This window comes from Nannobrachium achirus (genome assembly GCF_963921795.1).
Source record: "Nannobrachium achirus genome assembly, chromosome: 13".
In the NCBI taxonomy this organism is placed as follows: domain Eukaryota; kingdom Metazoa; phylum Chordata; class Actinopteri; order Myctophiformes; family Myctophidae; genus Nannobrachium; species Nannobrachium achirus.
The window spans coordinates 51,664,757-51,682,410 of record NC_137833.1 but is presented as its reverse complement, the minus strand read 5'-3'; the positions used below and the strand labels follow the sequence as shown (position 1 = coordinate 51,682,410).

The following is a 17,654-nucleotide window of genomic DNA, read 5'->3' as shown; positions in this document are numbered from 1 at the left end:
TCCCTTTTATTATCGTCTGTGCAATCACTGTAAGAGCTGTGGTATTGTCATCTAACTTTATGCAGCATATACGGTAGATAGACATCAGAGTGATGAAAAAAAACCTTGTCTACTGTATCTGTCACAGCAATAATATTCCTAATGGACCAGTTGAATGCATTGATATCCATTTAAAGAATGGATGATACTACTGAGAGACCCTGCTGTGATTTGATAACATTGTATAACAGTATTATCAGAGGTTATGTTTGAGAGCATGTTGATTTGTGTTGGTTTACAAATGTCTAATGTTTTGTGTCTACTAAAATGACGAAAACAGTTCGTCCACTACCTTTTTTCATTGACTGGTGACTAAAACTAAGACTAACTAGACTGCACTCTGTCGAGGTGCCAACTTGCTCCTTGTGCACTGGTGGCCATGTATGGCCTACTTGTGAGCCAGCAGAGTGCGCAAGTACTGCGCTCGGTGGTGTATCTGTTGCGTATCTGTTGGCCGTAGCCAATCCGGGACCAGCATTCTGGTCCTGGATTGTGACCTAGTGAAATGAAAAATATGTTTTTCACACTTTTAGAGCTTATCTGTGGTAATCATATGGGCATTCCTAACACTAGATGCCAAGAAAATAGAAAATAAACAATTTGTGTGTATTTTTATATCAAAAGTCCCTAAACAGACCTTTCCTAATTATTTCCTGTGAACAAAAACGTGCTGAGTGATGACATAGATAGACTTTTTGAATATAAAAACTTAATTAAATTCACCTGTTTGATTGCATTCCTCCAAACAGCTGCTACTCTGAGCTACTCTGTTTTGAATCTCATTCAAGATGACGTCCAAACTATGTATTTACTCATTGTAAACTTAATGAGCACAACAAAATATGTATCTGTAAACATTATAGGTTGGAATAATAAGCAACTTGGTAACACAAATTCTGCACAACTGGCCCACTGGCCGTCTCCCTCTGCCTGCTGTTTGCAGGGTAATGGGGGCTACAAACACGTGGGCATGTGAGCTGTCGCATCACCTGATTGGTTCAGAAACAGACAGGCTTGCGTTTCAGACTGAAACTTCAAAATAAAATGCCCCAAAAAGCCATTTCACTAGGTATTTAAGTACAACCTGATATAAATAACAGTACTGCGCAAACAGATACGTGACAGATACACCACGCAAACCAAGTGTAAATCACCATCAAAGCACGCCAAAATAAATTTATGTCGATAAAAAATCAACTGAAATCTTATGACATTTGGACTACTAAAACTAACATTTTAGATGACAGAGGGACTTGTGTAAGCCACCACCACCACGTGGCATGAGTAAGCACCTTTTTATTTGGGTTGCCTCGTTTACAAACTTATGTAATTGGGGAAAAGAAAATTGCATTATTGTGACAACGGGAGAGGGCTTTTAATGTCACTTCAGTTCACCGGCTGTGAGCCACACAGATGCTCAGCGTGCACTCTTCAGCAAAATGTCACAATGTGGGGGGAATGTGTAAATCCCCCTGTATTCAAAAATACCATTACATAATTTGTCCAGAAAGGCAATGCAACAATGGCGCAAACAACATGTACTGAACGACAATGACTTCTTTCGTCGTTTGGGTCGATTACACAGATGTCAAAGGAGCCTTTTTGCAATGCGGGCCCTTTGCCACTCTTAATTTGTACGTTAATTGAGTTAAAGCCTAATCCAATTAGGAAATGATGTGGCTCTCGGGATTCACACACAAACAATTATGTGAATATACTGTGAGTCTCCAATGTGGATGTCGGACCAGATATGGGCTTAATATTGATGACATCAAGGATCTCCATATATGGGTATAAAAGGGACAATGACTGTAACAGAGATCTCCATTTATGGCCATTAATTTATTAGTGAATGATTTTTCCCCATTGACTTGAATGGTGAAATTCAAAATTCAAACTGAATTCAATTGCAAGTGTGACTCGCGTCACGGCAACACACTCGCATTTTTCTAGTTACTTGCACCAGAGCGTGCAGTTCAGCTGCATATGGTATGTAGGTATGTCGGTGTCTGTGTGTGTGTTGTGAGCCAATGAGGGACTAGCATTCCTGGTAATGCGCACAAATAGGCCATTCATGGCCTACTTGTGCAGGAGACGCAAGTTGGCACCTCGACAGAGGGGAGAGTGTTTTTTTTGCAGGTCTTTCGGTCCGAGTGTATCAAAAAAGCAACTGGGTTAAGCACTGATGGTCCGACGAGTTTAACATTCACCAGGTTGGCATTCACCAGCGTCGGCAGGTTATCATTTCACCAGGTTAGCATTCACCAGCTTTAGTTTGACTGAGGTTAGGGTTAGGGTTAAGGTTAGGTTCAGGTGTATCTCCGTCTCCCCCGACTTTCATCACCTACGCGCAGCCAATCACAAGCTTCCGCTGCCTTAAACCATTTATTTTTGAGCGGTGGTAAACCGCTCCATAGAGTTGCTGTGCGTGTGTCTGTAGCCACTTTTCCTCAGCGTTTTGCCATAGCAATGTGTTTTTCCTCAGCGTTATGCCATAGCAATGTGTGTGTGTGTGTGTGTAGCCTGTATTACATCACCAATTACATCCTAGTCTGTATAGCCACTTTTTCCTCAGCGTTTTGCCATAGCAATGTGTTTTTCCCTTTTCTTTTTGCCATAGCAATGTGTGTGTGTGTGTGTAGCCTGTATTACATCACCAATTACATCCTAGATGTAATTGGGTGTGATTTTTCCTTAGCGTTTTGCCATAGCAGTGTGTGTGTGTGTGTAGCCTGTATTACATCACCAATTACATCCTAGACCTATATCCTAGTCTGAAGACGTTATGCAAGCACGACCACCGCTCACTTCACATTGGGTGTGATTCTTTTGATACACTCAGACTGAAAGACCTGCAAAAAAACACTCCCCCCTCGACAGAGTGCAGTTCTAGTTTCAGTTGCGTTCACGATAGCGGGGGAACCATGCAGGCGGGGCAGCACACCTGATCGGAGTCTTTGACGGTGATCTTCAGGCCCCTCAGTATCTCCCCCTCGGGCGGGTGCTCGTACATGGTCAGCTCAAACACGCTCTGTGGGCCCTTCTCCCCGTAGAAGGTGGGAGGATTATTGTTGAGGTCAACCACTCGGACCACCACCGATGTCACGCTATAGTCCATGAGGTCACCATCTGGGCCCACCTCCGAAGCCTGGACCCACGCGCGCACACGCACCCACGCACGCACGCGCACGCACGCACACGCACACACACACACACACACACACACACACACACACACACACACACACACACACACACACACACACACACACGCATGGCATGGTTCATAATGATGACAGCAGTGGTGGAAAAGGTACTCACATTTTTTACTTAAGTAAAAGTATCAATACTGCAAAGTAGAATTACTACTATCCAACAATTATGAAGTATTATCCTTATAAGTCATCATAAAGTGCTTTATAATGTGTTATGATGATTATTATTACAAAGGACTATGAATATGTTTTAGTGCTTAAAACAGGGGTCTTCAACGTTTTCAGGCCAAGGACCCCTTAGTTGAGAGAGAGATGAATCAGGGACCCCCACAACCTGTTCATAGATTCCATTCCAGTCTTAGCGTCGCTACACTGGCTCCCGGTTGTTTTTAGGATTGATTTTAAAATTATTTTACTTGTTTATAAAGCTCTAAATGGTCTGGCACCTTCGTACCTCTATGACTGCCTGCATAGATACGTTCCAAACCGCCCACTCAGGTCTTCTAGTGCTGACCTACTCGATGTGCCTAAAATGAAATATAAAAAATATGGTGAAGCAGCTTTCTGCTTCTACGGACCGACAGTTTGGAATAAACTCCCACTACACCTAAGACAGGCAGCCTCTGTGGATAGCTTTAAAGCACAGCTCAAGACCTATTTCTTTACTCTTGCTTTTAGCTGAATTATTTTTTTATCTCTTTGATGCTATTGACGTCCACACTGTTCTGAAATTGTTCTTCAATGTTTTATGTTTTTATTGTTCTGCTTTATTGTATTCATGTGTATTTTATTTTTTCTGTTAAGTAACTGTGCTTCATTTTCTGCTCTGTAAAGCACTTTGAGCTGCATTTCATGTCATGAAAGGTGCTATACAAATAAAGCTTTATTATTATTATTATTATTATATAGTTTCATTGTTTGACAGCACAATCATCAGTGTATTTTGGATTCATGTCAATTTGTGTTTTCAGATATTTAACCACTTGAACCGTCAATACTTAATAAACCTGACCTTTCACTCTGTACTTAGTCTGCTCTTTTTCCCCTCTACACCAAACCTCTTAGCCAAAAATAGCCGATCTACAAGCTCACAACGCCTCACAGCGCGAGGTGTTGTGAGCTTGTAGATCTGCTATTTTTGGCTAAAGTTCTCAGAATATGTATGCTAGGGTTCAAGTGGTTAATATAAAAAAGGAGAAAGAAAACTTTCTATCACTCAAAGATTTGGAGGACCCCCTGTAGTAACTTTGAGGACCCCCTAGCGGCCCCGGACCCCCTGTTGAAGACCCCTGGCTTAAATGTATATTGTGCTTTAAGTAAATTAGGCGTAGTGCATTATTAGAAGTAGGCTATGTTTCCATTGCCTGGCTGTGTGTGCATGGTCAGTCCTACCCTGACTTGAATGTTGTAAATCTCTTTCTTCAGGTTTATGGGATGAGTCAACAGAGTGATGCAGCCGGTGGTTCTGTTGATGCTGAAAACGCCCTCATATCCTGCACAGTAGGCAACAGCACCGGTGGTGGGGAAAGTACTCAATAAGTATCAACCATGTAGAAATAGTCTGTAATTCAAAATTGACTTGAGGAAAAGTACAAAAAGTAAAGTTATCAATGTACTTAAAGTAACAAAAGTAGAAAGTAGTTATTTGTTTTCAACCAGGTTTTCAAAAGTATAACGGATATAAATTATTTTGAAAATAGACAATCTACAAGCTCACAAGGTGTCCCATGGCGACGCATTGTGAACTTGTGCTGTATATCGGCTATTTTCAAATGGCCGAAATGTATATGGGGCTGAAGTGGGTGATGTGTGTTTTGTAAAGTGAATCAAAATCTACAAAGTAACTAGTAACTGAAGTTTTCAAATAATTGTAGCAGAGTAAAAGTACAATATTTGCCTTATGAGATCTAGTGGAGTAGAAGTAAAAGTACTGTGATATCGTCAAACATAATTATACCAGACAGTCTGCATTTCCCAAAAGGAAAACTAATGGTGATGCACAATATTATCGATATTATCGATATTATCGGTTCCTCCCAAGAGCATACAAGCTTAGTAATGGAAACGTTTTAGTATAGTTTGAGGTGTTTTGATGTTTGATAATTTGTTTTAGAGAGGTCCTCTTGAATTGTAAGAAACATCATAATTCATACTGTTATGCAATGATGTTTTCTAATAAAACTTGAACTTAAACGTAAAGCCTTGAAGTAAGAGGGCATGCTTACCGCTGTCAAACGAATAACTGATTGGATTTGGATTCCCAGCATCTCCATCTTTGGCCATGACGGTGTATATTTCAGATCCCTAGAAATAATCAGTTGTATTTAGAAGTTGTATTTCAGTTTCAAACAAAACGTTTACTGTCTATCGTCACTGTCGGGCAGAAACCTTGAATCTCCAAGTTTCAAATTTGTAAATTTTTTCACAAGGTAAAGCCCTGCTTCATCATAAAAGGCACTTTTAAAATCGCACAAAAGTAGTGAAAACAGCAGATCAACAAACACACAACGCCTCGCACCGCGAGGCGTTGTGTGCTTGTAGATCGTCTGTTTTCACTAATTTAAATCATTTAAAAAATTATAAATACAAAACAAACAGTTTTGGACATACAAGGTTTACACACAATAGCCCTATATGTAATCACATGCGTGAAGGTTATTGTTCATGAATTGAGTACAAAAGGACCCCAATTCAAACAAGCCATTGCGCTTTCATGTGGCCTTTTAGTAGACCTTGTATCTGAACTGTACTGTCCTGTACTATTCCTATGCAAACTTCTAATAAAGTATTCAATCAATCAATCAATCAATCAGTCAATGTTGTACTCACTGGCACTGAGACTTCATAAACGTAGCCAAAGTACGGCGTCCCGATGAAAGATGGGGGCGTGTCCTGTGCGTCGATCACGTTGATCGTCAGGGTAGCCGTGGACGACAGAATCTGTACCTTGCCATTGAAACTGCCACCACCATCCTGTTAGAAACAGTTGTATTGTATTCAGAGCTTCTCTTTGTTGTCAACATGTAGACACCGGTGTCTCTTTCTTGTCATGTAGACACCAGTGTCTTTTGTTGAGATTCTGAAATCTTAACTCCCCCGAGTCCCCGTCTTTAAACCAATCCAGTGACTTTGATTGGTGCAGGGCTGAGCATGGATCAGATTGTAAATACCATCATGTATCTATTTCACTGCAGATTAGCTTATCATCCCTAACCCTTAAATTCAACAAATTCTTTCACTTGACTAAAATGTGTTTTATTTGATGGCTTTCCTGCCCTGGCATTTGAACTTTGTGCCCCAAAAAAATGCACAACACCAAAGGCCAAGTGGCCACGCCCCTAAAAAAAAGCAACCCAGTTTGTGTAAATTACATCAGACTTCGGTGCTCTGTTGAGTCTATTACATGACGTGATGCAACCATTACCTTGGCGATCACTGTGACAAAGTGTGTCTTGGATTTCTCATAGTCCAGCGTCTTCCCGGGTTTGATGCGAAGGACGCCGCTGTGTCTGTCCATGGCGAACACACCGGACTGCGAACTCTGGGAGAACAGAGGAGAGGGCCGACAGAACGAGCAGGGACGTGCAGAGAACGTTAGAGGCAGGGGCTGAAATTTCTAAAAGGGCCCACGTTAGAGAGGCAGGGACATTTCTAAAAGGGGCCTTTTGGTGAAAACATCGAAAATAGCCGACCTCCAAGCTCACAACGCGTCGCGCTGCGACGCGTTGTGAGCTTGGAGGTCGGCTATTTTCGTTGCTTGATACCACACTAAACTAAACATAATCAAGTGAATAGACGGGTTTCTGGACCACGTTACACTGATAAGAACTAGATGCGTGCGCAGGGTCGGTACCAAAATTAGCCAATGAAACCAGCGCTCCCCAAAACAACAGGTTTGGGGATTGGACGGAATTGATTACATGATACAGTTAGCTGTGCATTTAGTCTCAATGTTTGTAAACAAGAAACCCGTCTATACTGGAGATGTGGTACGGTGTAACGGCATGAATTGCCACACAGAGAGGGCAATTCTTTCAACACAAGATGCTGCCTTCAAGTTCAGGAGAGTTTTGACAAGGCAAATCAATTGAATGCTGCCTTCAGGTATGGCATGGAAAGAGGGCATTTGTATTTATTTCACCATAGTAAAAACTGCATTCATGGTCTGGAGAGGGCACTTTTTACAGACAGATAAAAGGGTAGGGGCTCAAGCACCCTTTGATGTCTATGTGTGCACGTGTCTGAGAACGAGGCATTTTAAAAGCTCGAAACACAGATGCAGACAGCAGGGTCAAAGGGTTAAAAAAAGCCTGTTCTTGTCACTCACGTGCGCAGTGGTGTAAAGTAACTTGGTACATTTACTCAAGTACTGCACTAAAGTACAATTTTAGGTAGAAGGAAAGCACTGGAGCAAACTCAGACTGTTTAAGCCTTTTTTTCAATGTCAATACATCTTCGTCAGGTTATCTACAATTTTAGGTAGTTTTACTTTACAAATTTGTTTCAAATTTTCAATACTTTTACTTCAACTCCACATCAGGCAAACATAGTACTTTTACTCCACTATAATTATTTGAAAACTTTAGTTACTCGTTACTTTGTAGATTTTGATTATTATTACAACCACTTCAGCCCTATATATATTTCGTCCATTTGTTCTTAAACACGTCATCTCCTGATGCACCTGAACACATCATCAGCGATGTTACTTTCGCTCAAGTACATTTTGAATTCCGGAACCTTTACTGGTATCATAGTATTTCTACATTGCAGTATGGATACTTTTACTTAAGTAATTTTTTCTACCACTGCTCTCACGTGAGCCATAATGAAAAGTGGTCAGATGGTTGGGCATTTAAAAAAAACAACAACATGCACTCAAGAGCCAGATGTATTAGGCCACATCCTGTACAGTCCCATAACCCTCTCTGTTTGGTATGTAAAGAGCCCATATGCCCAAGGACAGTGCGGGCAGGTAGGGACGTGCTGGCCATTGGGAAAAGTGGGACAACTCCCGAACGGCCGGTTCATTCCCGGGCAGGTCCATGCCGGCCATTAGGAAAAAATTCAAAATTAAATGTCGGCCTCCATTCCATTTTGGGGGCTGGGCGGCCAACAAAGTAAATCGTCACTGTCGGGCGAGCTCCAAGTTTCAAATGTGTACATTTTTTCGCAAAGTAAAGCCCTGCTTCATCAATCATACAAGGCTGTCGCACAAAAGTAGCGAAAACAGCAGATCTACGTGTGCTTGTAGATGTCTGTTTTCATTAGTTTAAATCATTTTTTAAAATGATAAATACAAAACAAACGGTTTTGGACATACTGTACAAGGTTTCCACCCGACAACGACGAAGTATAACTCATGTAATTGGCCCACTGGCTTGTCACTTGTCATGATCTGAAATGGCAAAGTAGCAGCAGCGCAATGAGGGCCTCTCCAACTCTTTTTCCCGGGCTGAATCAGGGGCCCAGCATGTCCCTGCGGGCAGGTGAAAGCCGCTGCGGCCAGCTGTGGCGTGCGTCACGGTCACTCCATCCCCAGCTGCTATTTGGTCCTAATAGCCCAAAGTGCAAACTACGGCTCCCTGTCACCCCGTGCCAAAGCAGCACGTCGCTAAGCCTCCAATACACATCACACAAATGTAATTGTGAGTTTAATCCCCGGGCCTCATGCCCATTACATGCAAATGCGCACACATGGGGGGCTAAATGATGCTTGTCTCATTATCATTACTTTAGTTGTTTTTTTTATAATCTTACCCAGATTAACCTTGCAACTGGTCAAGCTCACAACACGTTGCAAGCTTTGTGAGCGTTGTGAGCTTGCAGATCTGCTATTTTTTGGCGAAAACGATTTGCGTAGAGTGAAGTAAGAGCCAAATGCGCCCTTTACGGGTCCGTGTTATCAAGTGTAGAGGGTTTAAGTGGTACTAAATTTGAAACTCAACTAAAGCCAATTCATCCTATGATGATGATGGACAAATTCCTGTTCAATTTTAAGCTCTGCAATACGAGAGCAGTTTTTTCGCACAATTATTGGTACATATTAAATAACGATTATCGTCCCATCCGTACAATAGTTACAGTTAACTACCTGGAGGAAGTACGTGACGGAGCCTCCAGACCCGGTGTCTCTGTCGATGGCCTCCACCTTGCAGATGCTGCTTCCAGATTCAGCAGTCTGAAATGAGCAACACTCGTCAGCAACACATTCATTTCCACACTTCGGCTCAGGATTAACCATTAATTATTCATTCAGATTAACCATTTATTGCAAAGAAATTGCATTTCGTTTGGCGGTGTAGCTCTGGTGTGATATTACGATTACCTGCTCAAGCATGAGACAGAATCTGAGATGACACACACACACCCCCAGAGCAAGGCATACAGTTATTACCAGTGAGACATTATTACCAGATAAGCGACCGTCAGGTCGCATACACAAACTTTAGAAGGCAATGGTAGCCAATGAGGAGGGAATATGGGAAATGGGACAGATAGTTGTTGATGACATGACTTTAGAGATACTGTGTACCGCTTTGCGTGATTTTGGGGCAAAATCTGTAGGAGCAGTGTCCAAAAATGTGTTTTGCAAAAATCGGCCTGATGGTGGCGCTAGATGGGACAGATGCATGTTGATGACATGACTGTAGAGATACTGTGTACCGCTTTGCGTGATTTTAGGGCAAAATTTGTAGGAGCAGTGTCCATAAATGTTTTTTGCAAGTATCTGCCTCATGGTGGCGCTAGAAGAGGACCATTTGAGAAATGGGGGGTGGAGGTTGTGGTTTGGCAGGCAAGGAGTGTGTGTGCTAAGATTGGCATGGATAGGGGCAACGGTGGCGGAGATATGAGTAGGGCAACAGTGTGATGTGTGACGGACAGACTGACGGACAGACAGACAGCCGGTGGAGGTTTTGATAGTAACTGCGACCTAACGGTCGCAACAAGCATACAAGCATAGAAACACAGTATAAATCCACAAATCAAACATTAACACATGGACCTATATTCCATGAGGCCGGAGAGGTGGAGTAGTGACAGAGTTGCACTGTGGGTAAGAGGGGGTACTGTATGTGAGTTAGCTTGCTGAGAATGAGAATGAACTGCGTTTGTGGGAGTATGAATTACATAACTTTTTAGCGAATGAATGAGGGGGGTTCCCATGGGAAATTAACAATGTACAACATCCTGTCTAATATGAACAAACACTTCGCTGAATTCATCTGGTTGAGGACGGCAAGGGGTCAAGATTCAACAAAAAACTGACAACATGGCAGCAAATAGAAATCTAATGATATTACATGGGACCCGCAATGGAACGACGTGGCTCCAATGTGGATCTCGGCACATCACCCAGCCTTAGTTAGAAGTCTATGATGTCAGTCATCTATGACAAGGGCTCCCAAAATGTTCAAGCCGCGACGGCCCAATACAACCATATTTGAACTGTTACTGGGGACTCCACACCCTGACAAGCACTTGGAATTGTAGGCATTACATTTTTGATTCGGTTCCAAGATAAATGTTGCGAAAATAGCCGAACTTCAAGCTCACAACGCCTCGCAGCGCGAGGCGTTGTGAGCTTGTAGGTCGGCTATTTTCCACAATGTTTGCCTTTGCCTCTTTCTCATGTAATATTTGGCCAATTTGGTATTTTAAAGCTTGTTAAATTGTAAATTAGAAATGAGATACCCTATATGCACTTATACTGTACAGTATGTTGGTTTGTTTACTGTTGAGTGAGAAAACAATGTTGCACATTAAGCTAATCATCTGGGGACTACCCAGATGATTAGTCCCCAACCCCCAGTTTGAGAACCACTGATCTATGACAAAAGTACCTAGTGTATAACGTATGCCTCCAAATTTGGACAAGTGTTCTTCTTAACCAGAGCCCAATTGACTTTATAAAATTACATTTGAATATTTCATAACATAAAACAGTGACACACACGCACGGTTACACGCGCACGCGTGCATGCACACACACGCACGCACACACACACACACACACACACACACACACACACACACACACACATCCTGTCGCTCACTTACTTCCAGAACATCAACGATCGCGGGCATGTTTTGGAATTCGGGTCTCTCATCGTTTGCATCCATTACAAACACTGTAACTCTTTCCACGACCTGTAAAGAGGCGTAAAAAAACATCCTGAAACTGTAGGCTATATGAAATGGATCAATTGAATTATGTTTGACAGGATGTTAGTTGAATGGTTCGGTATAATCCCATGCTGTACCTTGCTTTTGCCATCCGTAATGCTGACCAGAACTTCAATAGAATCCTCTTTCTGAAGTGATAATGACAAAAGAGATTAAAAAGCAGACAACACAAACAAAGTTCACTCAATCCTGTTGGACCAAAATAGAGCATCCCTTGTTTATTATTTGTTGATTGTCTATTGAATCGTTTTGCTGACAATACAGTAAGAACATCAGCACCACAAAACTATATGAAACTACAATAACTACTACTAGATCTTAATTAAAAAGTTTCCAATTGTCTAAGCTCAAATCAAAAGCTCAAATCAGAGTATACAAATGGAACCAAATGGACCATAATTTGGATCCATTTGGTTCCCCAGCTTGTCTCTTGCCTAATAATTAGTGATACTTTAGTAATTAGTCTAGTGCAGGGGTCTTCAACAGGGGGTCCGGGACCCCTAGGGGGTCCTCAGAGTTACTACAGGGGGTCCTCCAAATCTTTGTGTGAGAGAAACTTTTTTTTTCTCCTTTTTTTATATTAACCATTTGAACCCTAGCATCCATATTCGGAGAACTTTAGCCAAAAATAGCAGATCTACAAGCTCACAATGCCTCGCGTTTGGCAAAGAGCTTTGGAGGGGGAAAAGAGCAGACTAAGTACAGAGTGAAATGTCAAATTATTAAGTATTGATGGTTCAAGTGGTTAACTATCTGAAAACACACTTGACTTGAATCCAAAATACAGTGACGATTGTGCTGTCAAACAATGAAACTATATGGAATCTATGAACAGGTTGTGGGGGTCCCTGCTTCATCTCTCTCTCAACTAAGGCGTCCTTGGCCTGAAAACGTTGAAGACCCCTGGTCTAGTGGCAATTACCTCTCTATCCAGCTTTTCCACCAAGGTAATGTTTCCAGATTCAGGGTCAACTCGGAAGTATTCTTTGGCCCCTGGTTCGAAAGCCAGACCGTACCTCACCTCCTCTCCTTCGGGGTCTGTCCCATTGAGAGCATAGATATGTGTACCTGATGGAGGAAAATATCAAAATAATAATCATTAACCCATTTAGGCCTAGGATTATTGAATGCTTTAACTGTTGAAAAATAGCAGATATACAAGCTCACAGCGCGGCACCGAGTGCCGCGCTGCGAGCTTGTAGATCTGCTATTTTTGAAAAAGTCGTGAAAATTTGTGCAAATCTTTGAATATATGTATTTTTAAAGCGAACGTCTGTAACTCAAATTTTGCTTCTGGGTGGTCCCTGGAACTAAATATTTTGAGATGGGGGTCTGTGGCCAAATAAATATCATTTTGGGGGTCCTTCACATGAAAAGGTTTGAGCACCACTGACATAGTAGTCTCTCAAGAACAGACTAACTGAGCTCCAGTAAAGTGAAAAGGACCTTTTCTTTGACGATGGCTGGCCAGATTGCTGACATAGAAACATAGGTTTTTCAAAAAAACTTTAGAAGGATTCAAAAGACACTCATAGAATCGGGTCAAAATTCAAATTTTCACGATTTTTCAAAAATAGCAGATCTACAAGCTCGCAGCGCGGCACTCAGTGCCGCGCTGTGAGCTTGTATATCTGCAATTTTTTTATATTTAAAGCATAAAATATTGCGTCATATTGTGTTCAGGCCTAAATGGGTTAAAATAATAATCATTAACACATTGCCTGCCCCACGTTTTTAATTAAACTCTTCCAAAACATGTCAGGGTTTTGGAGCATTTTGACTCCTTTTCAATGAATATTTAAAAAATGTGTTTCTTAGCTATGAACAAATGGAGTATACCGATGGAAAGATGAAGAAATATACTTTTACCAATAAATACATGGGGTTTAAATGTTGTTTCCTGATTTTTCCCTGATTTTTTAAGTGACTACTGTACTGGCCCAACATGGGCTAATTTGAATAAAAAAGCCTAAAAAAAGCCTTTTTATGAAACCAGCATGAATACGTCTCTTATTTAGTTTCAAGCCAATAGATGGCGCTGTGGTACTTTGTGCTCACTCAACACACACGCACACACACTCACACGCACACACATGCACGCGCATGCGCATGTCTCAAGCAACAAGGAAGGTCACGTGATTTCTCAGATAATGAAACCATGACATTTTAGGGTAAATGAAACCAATTGCTTACACACACACACACACACACACACGATCGTGTAACTTTTTCGAAGCTGACGAAAGTTTGGTGGAGTGCAGAGTCTGCATACAGGACAGGAGGACAGGAGGAGGACAGGAGGAGGAGGAGGGGGGGGGGGGGGGGGGGGGCGCATCGCTGAGTTTGAGGATCGGCTATTTTCACCGCACACACACCACTGGAACAGAGATGTTTTCGCATGGGGGACAGATGGGGGGGGTGCATCGGTGCACTCTGGGCAGCACATTACTAGCAGTGAGTGGATGCACCTTTGTTTACTGACTGGATCTATACTCTTTTACATGGCGGATGGGCCGGCGTTTGTGGACTTACTCATTCTGTTTAAATCAATCAATGGATAACATGATGCTTGAATCTTTTACGAGCCATCAGGAGAGAAGGAGGAAATGAGAGGTAGGCGTGTGTGTGTGTGTGTGTGTGTGTGTGTGTGTGTGTGTGATCCATTCCTCCCCTCCCCTCTGTTTTCACGGAGACAGCGTCTCCTCTCCACCTCTCTCCCACTATAAAACTTTCTTCACCTAAATACACTCAAATCTAAACGAATTCTACTGCCATCTCTAGGCTATCAATCAACTATCTAAACTCTAACTCTAACTATAAATATCCTATATTCAAATCTCAACCGAGCCGATCCTCTTTTTTTTTTTTTTTTTCCTTTTTCCTCTCTCTGCTGGCTTGTGTTTCTGCATTGTGTCTCCCAAACTGCTAGAGTGGTTGTTGTTGCCTCTCTCTCAATCTGTTAGTTTGGATTGTCTGATAACATGTGTTTCAATGCAGTTTTTTGACCTTTTTTCTTCATTCACGTGAATGACCTGGTTCCCTTTGATGTTTCCCTACTGTATTAAGTCACAGGCAGCGGGAGAGCACCATCAACTGTAAAACAATGAAAAGACGATAGCACGTTCATAAACGTGTTGGGCGGTAGATAGCTGGGTTTAATGGAACGTTTATAAACGTGCTGGGCGGCAGATGAGTTAATTAATAATAATAACTAATACAATATTATTATCAATATTATGTTTATTCAAACCTAACTGAAATGAACCACTTGAGCCTATTTTCTCTATTTTAAGAAACATGTTGAAACTTTTCACCTACAGTATATAGCGACATGCCCAACATATGGACACCAATTTAAAGTGGATACATTGAAGATTAACATTGGCATGTGATTATTATACACAACAAAATGGCACTGTTGTTTCTCAAACTTAAAAGGGGGGCAGCTTCCCAAATAAAACTATAACATGATTGAAGTTACCTTTAGTTGGTCCCAAACTGACTAACTACTATGCCACTACTGATCAGTAGGGATGGGTATAGTTCACCTTTGAATCGATACGATACCTTTTTCGATACCTGGGAATCGATCCGATATCCTTTTCTATACCATTTTCGATACTTTTTATTTATTATTATTATAATTATTATTTGCCTTTTTCTATGGGCTATTTTACACACCAAAATAGGTTATCAAGCCAGTTATTCAGCCATTTTCATGTCAAGTAGGCCTAGTAGAGTAGTTGATGTGACTACTATTACTGTTATGGCTGCTATTGTATAATGAATTCTATTGTTTGTCTACAATAGAATATACACATACTTTTTACAGATAGACTGTTGAAGTTTTATTATTATTATTATTGTTCAAAAGTATCGAAACGAGGTATCGTTCGTTTTTACGTGAACCGATACTCGATAGTATCAAAGTCATGGATCGATACCATTAAAAGTATCGCAGACGATACCCATCCCTACTGATCAGACTAATGGCTCTTTCGAGCTAGGACTAAGTGAACCATGTCGGGAAATGTATATTTAATCATTATAATAATACATTTTATTATGAATTTCAAGGGTTCTGGTTTTGTTTCCATACGCTATAAAACTCAAGTTTCAGATAAGGTTCTCAGAACCAAAAGAATGTTGTCCCTCCCTGCTCACTCAGGAGAACAATGGCTTCTGGAAAAACCCAGAACTGAGAACTTATTACTGTAGTATTATAGTAGTTTAGTAGCTCTACAAGCTCACAGCGCACCTCAATGTACGTGTTTCCACTTTTTCTTTTTTATTACGTAGGCCTACCTCCCCCTTCAGGGTTTGTTCTGGTAGCCTATAATAATGTGTCAAATAATAATAATGTAAAAAGAAATGTATTTCCTTTGGTAGAATCACTCTTTTCTTTTGGTATAATAATCGTTTGCTATATCCATCTTTTATTCTAACTCGTGGCGCGACTAACGAGACGATTCTTTTTTTCCATTTTTTTTCCAAACCGGAGCACACGGACCAGTTTAGAACGAGTTCCAGGCTTTCCTCCGCGGTGGAAAGGCTGCTGGTGCGAGATTTAGAACGTTTCAGGTGAAAAAGATCCATACGGTAACCGGTCAACCCTGTCTGACGGACAGCTGCACCTCAGACCTCACGTGACTGACAGCCAGGAAAACCCGCTTCACGTCCAAAACACATTTTGACGTCCAGACCAAACCCGCTAATGTGCGCCTGGGAGCGCGCCACACAGTATACCTAACCTACCACATCTGCCAGTCTAGACAATTTGACATCCTGTGTGCTCAATAACAAAAGATAAAAAAACATAATAACTAAAAAGGCCTTAAATTGATTAACAATAGAGTTCTTTTTAAAGCCCCCCCTACACACACACACACACACACACACACACACACACACACACACACACACACACACACACACACACACACACACACACAAACACAAACACAAACACACACACACACACACACACACACACAAAGAGCTGGCTGAAGAGCAGGACTTAATTATAACCATTAATTAGTTGAGTTGTAACAGATGTAATGTACGGTACCCATATTTTTTTGGGGTGTTTTATCCTTTCAACAGGTTATGTACTACAAATATGTCCACGCATTTATACATTTTCGTCAATAAAAACATCAATAAATCAATCAAAGGCAATGTTATTGATTGGTCGCAGTGTTGATTCCGTCGACTAAAACTATGACGAAAAATGTGTGTCGACTGAAAACTAAATAAAAACTAAATAAAAACTGAGTTGTGATGACTAAAACTAAGACTAAATATATTGACACTTTCGTCAACAAAATAAAAACTAAACTAAAATGTTAGGGAGGGACTAGTGGAGGAGAGTCATTTTATGTTTGGTTGCTCTCAGGTGTTGCTTGCTGACAATAGCAGATCTACAAGCGTTGTGTAGATCGGCTATTTTCAGCATGCAACCAAGTGTAAAATCAGTCATTACGATGCCATCAAGGCCTGCCAAAATACATTTTAGTTGACTAAATCAACTGTAGATTTAGTCAACTAAAATCTCATGATATTTAGTCGACTAAAATTGGACTAAAACTTTTCAGGAGACTAAATTATGACTGAAACTAAATGAAATTTTATTCAAAAGTCTATGACTAAAACTAAATCAAAATTTGCTGTCAAAAACAATACTGATTGGTCGCTGCCGTGTGCCAGTCTCACCGACAGGCGTGTCCTCGGACAGGCTGAACAGCGCCAGGTTCCCGTGGTGGCTGTAGGGTCCATTGTCAAAGAAATAGGGGGCAAAGTCTGCTTGTACTGTGGACACACACAAAATACCAAAATTAGTATTACAACTAATGCCCGTCATGACGACACGAAATGATCCGATATGAAATCAGCACATTCTAATTACATTATTTTTTTGAACCTTTCACAATGGATATACAGTATAGGCCTACACACAAAGCTGGCTATTGCACTTAACACCCGTGCTTTCTAGATCCCTTTGACTGGGGATTACAGGTGTGTTACGTCACAGTCCTAAAATATCTACTCTATACATAGGTCAGAGATCTGTTGTAGCGGTAGAAATCATGATGCCATTTCTCCCCTTTGAAATAATCTATCATCATAATCATCCCGATACCATTGTACTGTATGTATGCCATTGCTATGATTACATAAAAGGCAGAAGGCCCATAATTATGACATAAAGCCAGT

The 17,654-nt window shown here is 41.2% G+C and overlaps 1 protein-coding gene across 1 annotated transcript in view; it reads right to left on the bottom strand.

Moving 5' to 3' along the window:
• cdhr1a (cadherin-related family member 1a) overlaps positions 1–17,654 on the bottom strand; it is a gene marked incomplete at both ends in the record, with an annotated part of 85,526 nt that overhangs the window by 20,089 nt on the left and 47,783 nt on the right. The window contains 10 exons of the mRNA XM_080740821.1: positions 2,984–3,187; positions 4,647–4,747; positions 5,480–5,558; positions 6,084–6,227; positions 6,679–6,795; positions 9,349–9,435; positions 11,316–11,405; positions 11,519–11,569; positions 12,364–12,509; positions 17,154–17,249. Coding sequence (XP_080596947.1) covers positions 2,984–3,187; positions 4,647–4,747; positions 5,480–5,558; positions 6,084–6,227; positions 6,679–6,795; positions 9,349–9,435; positions 11,316–11,405; positions 11,519–11,569; positions 12,364–12,509; positions 17,154–17,249 — 1,115 coding nt within the window. The remainder of the gene's footprint in view (positions 1–2,983; positions 3,188–4,646; positions 4,748–5,479; positions 5,559–6,083; positions 6,228–6,678; positions 6,796–9,348; positions 9,436–11,315; positions 11,406–11,518; positions 11,570–12,363; positions 12,510–17,153; positions 17,250–17,654) is intronic.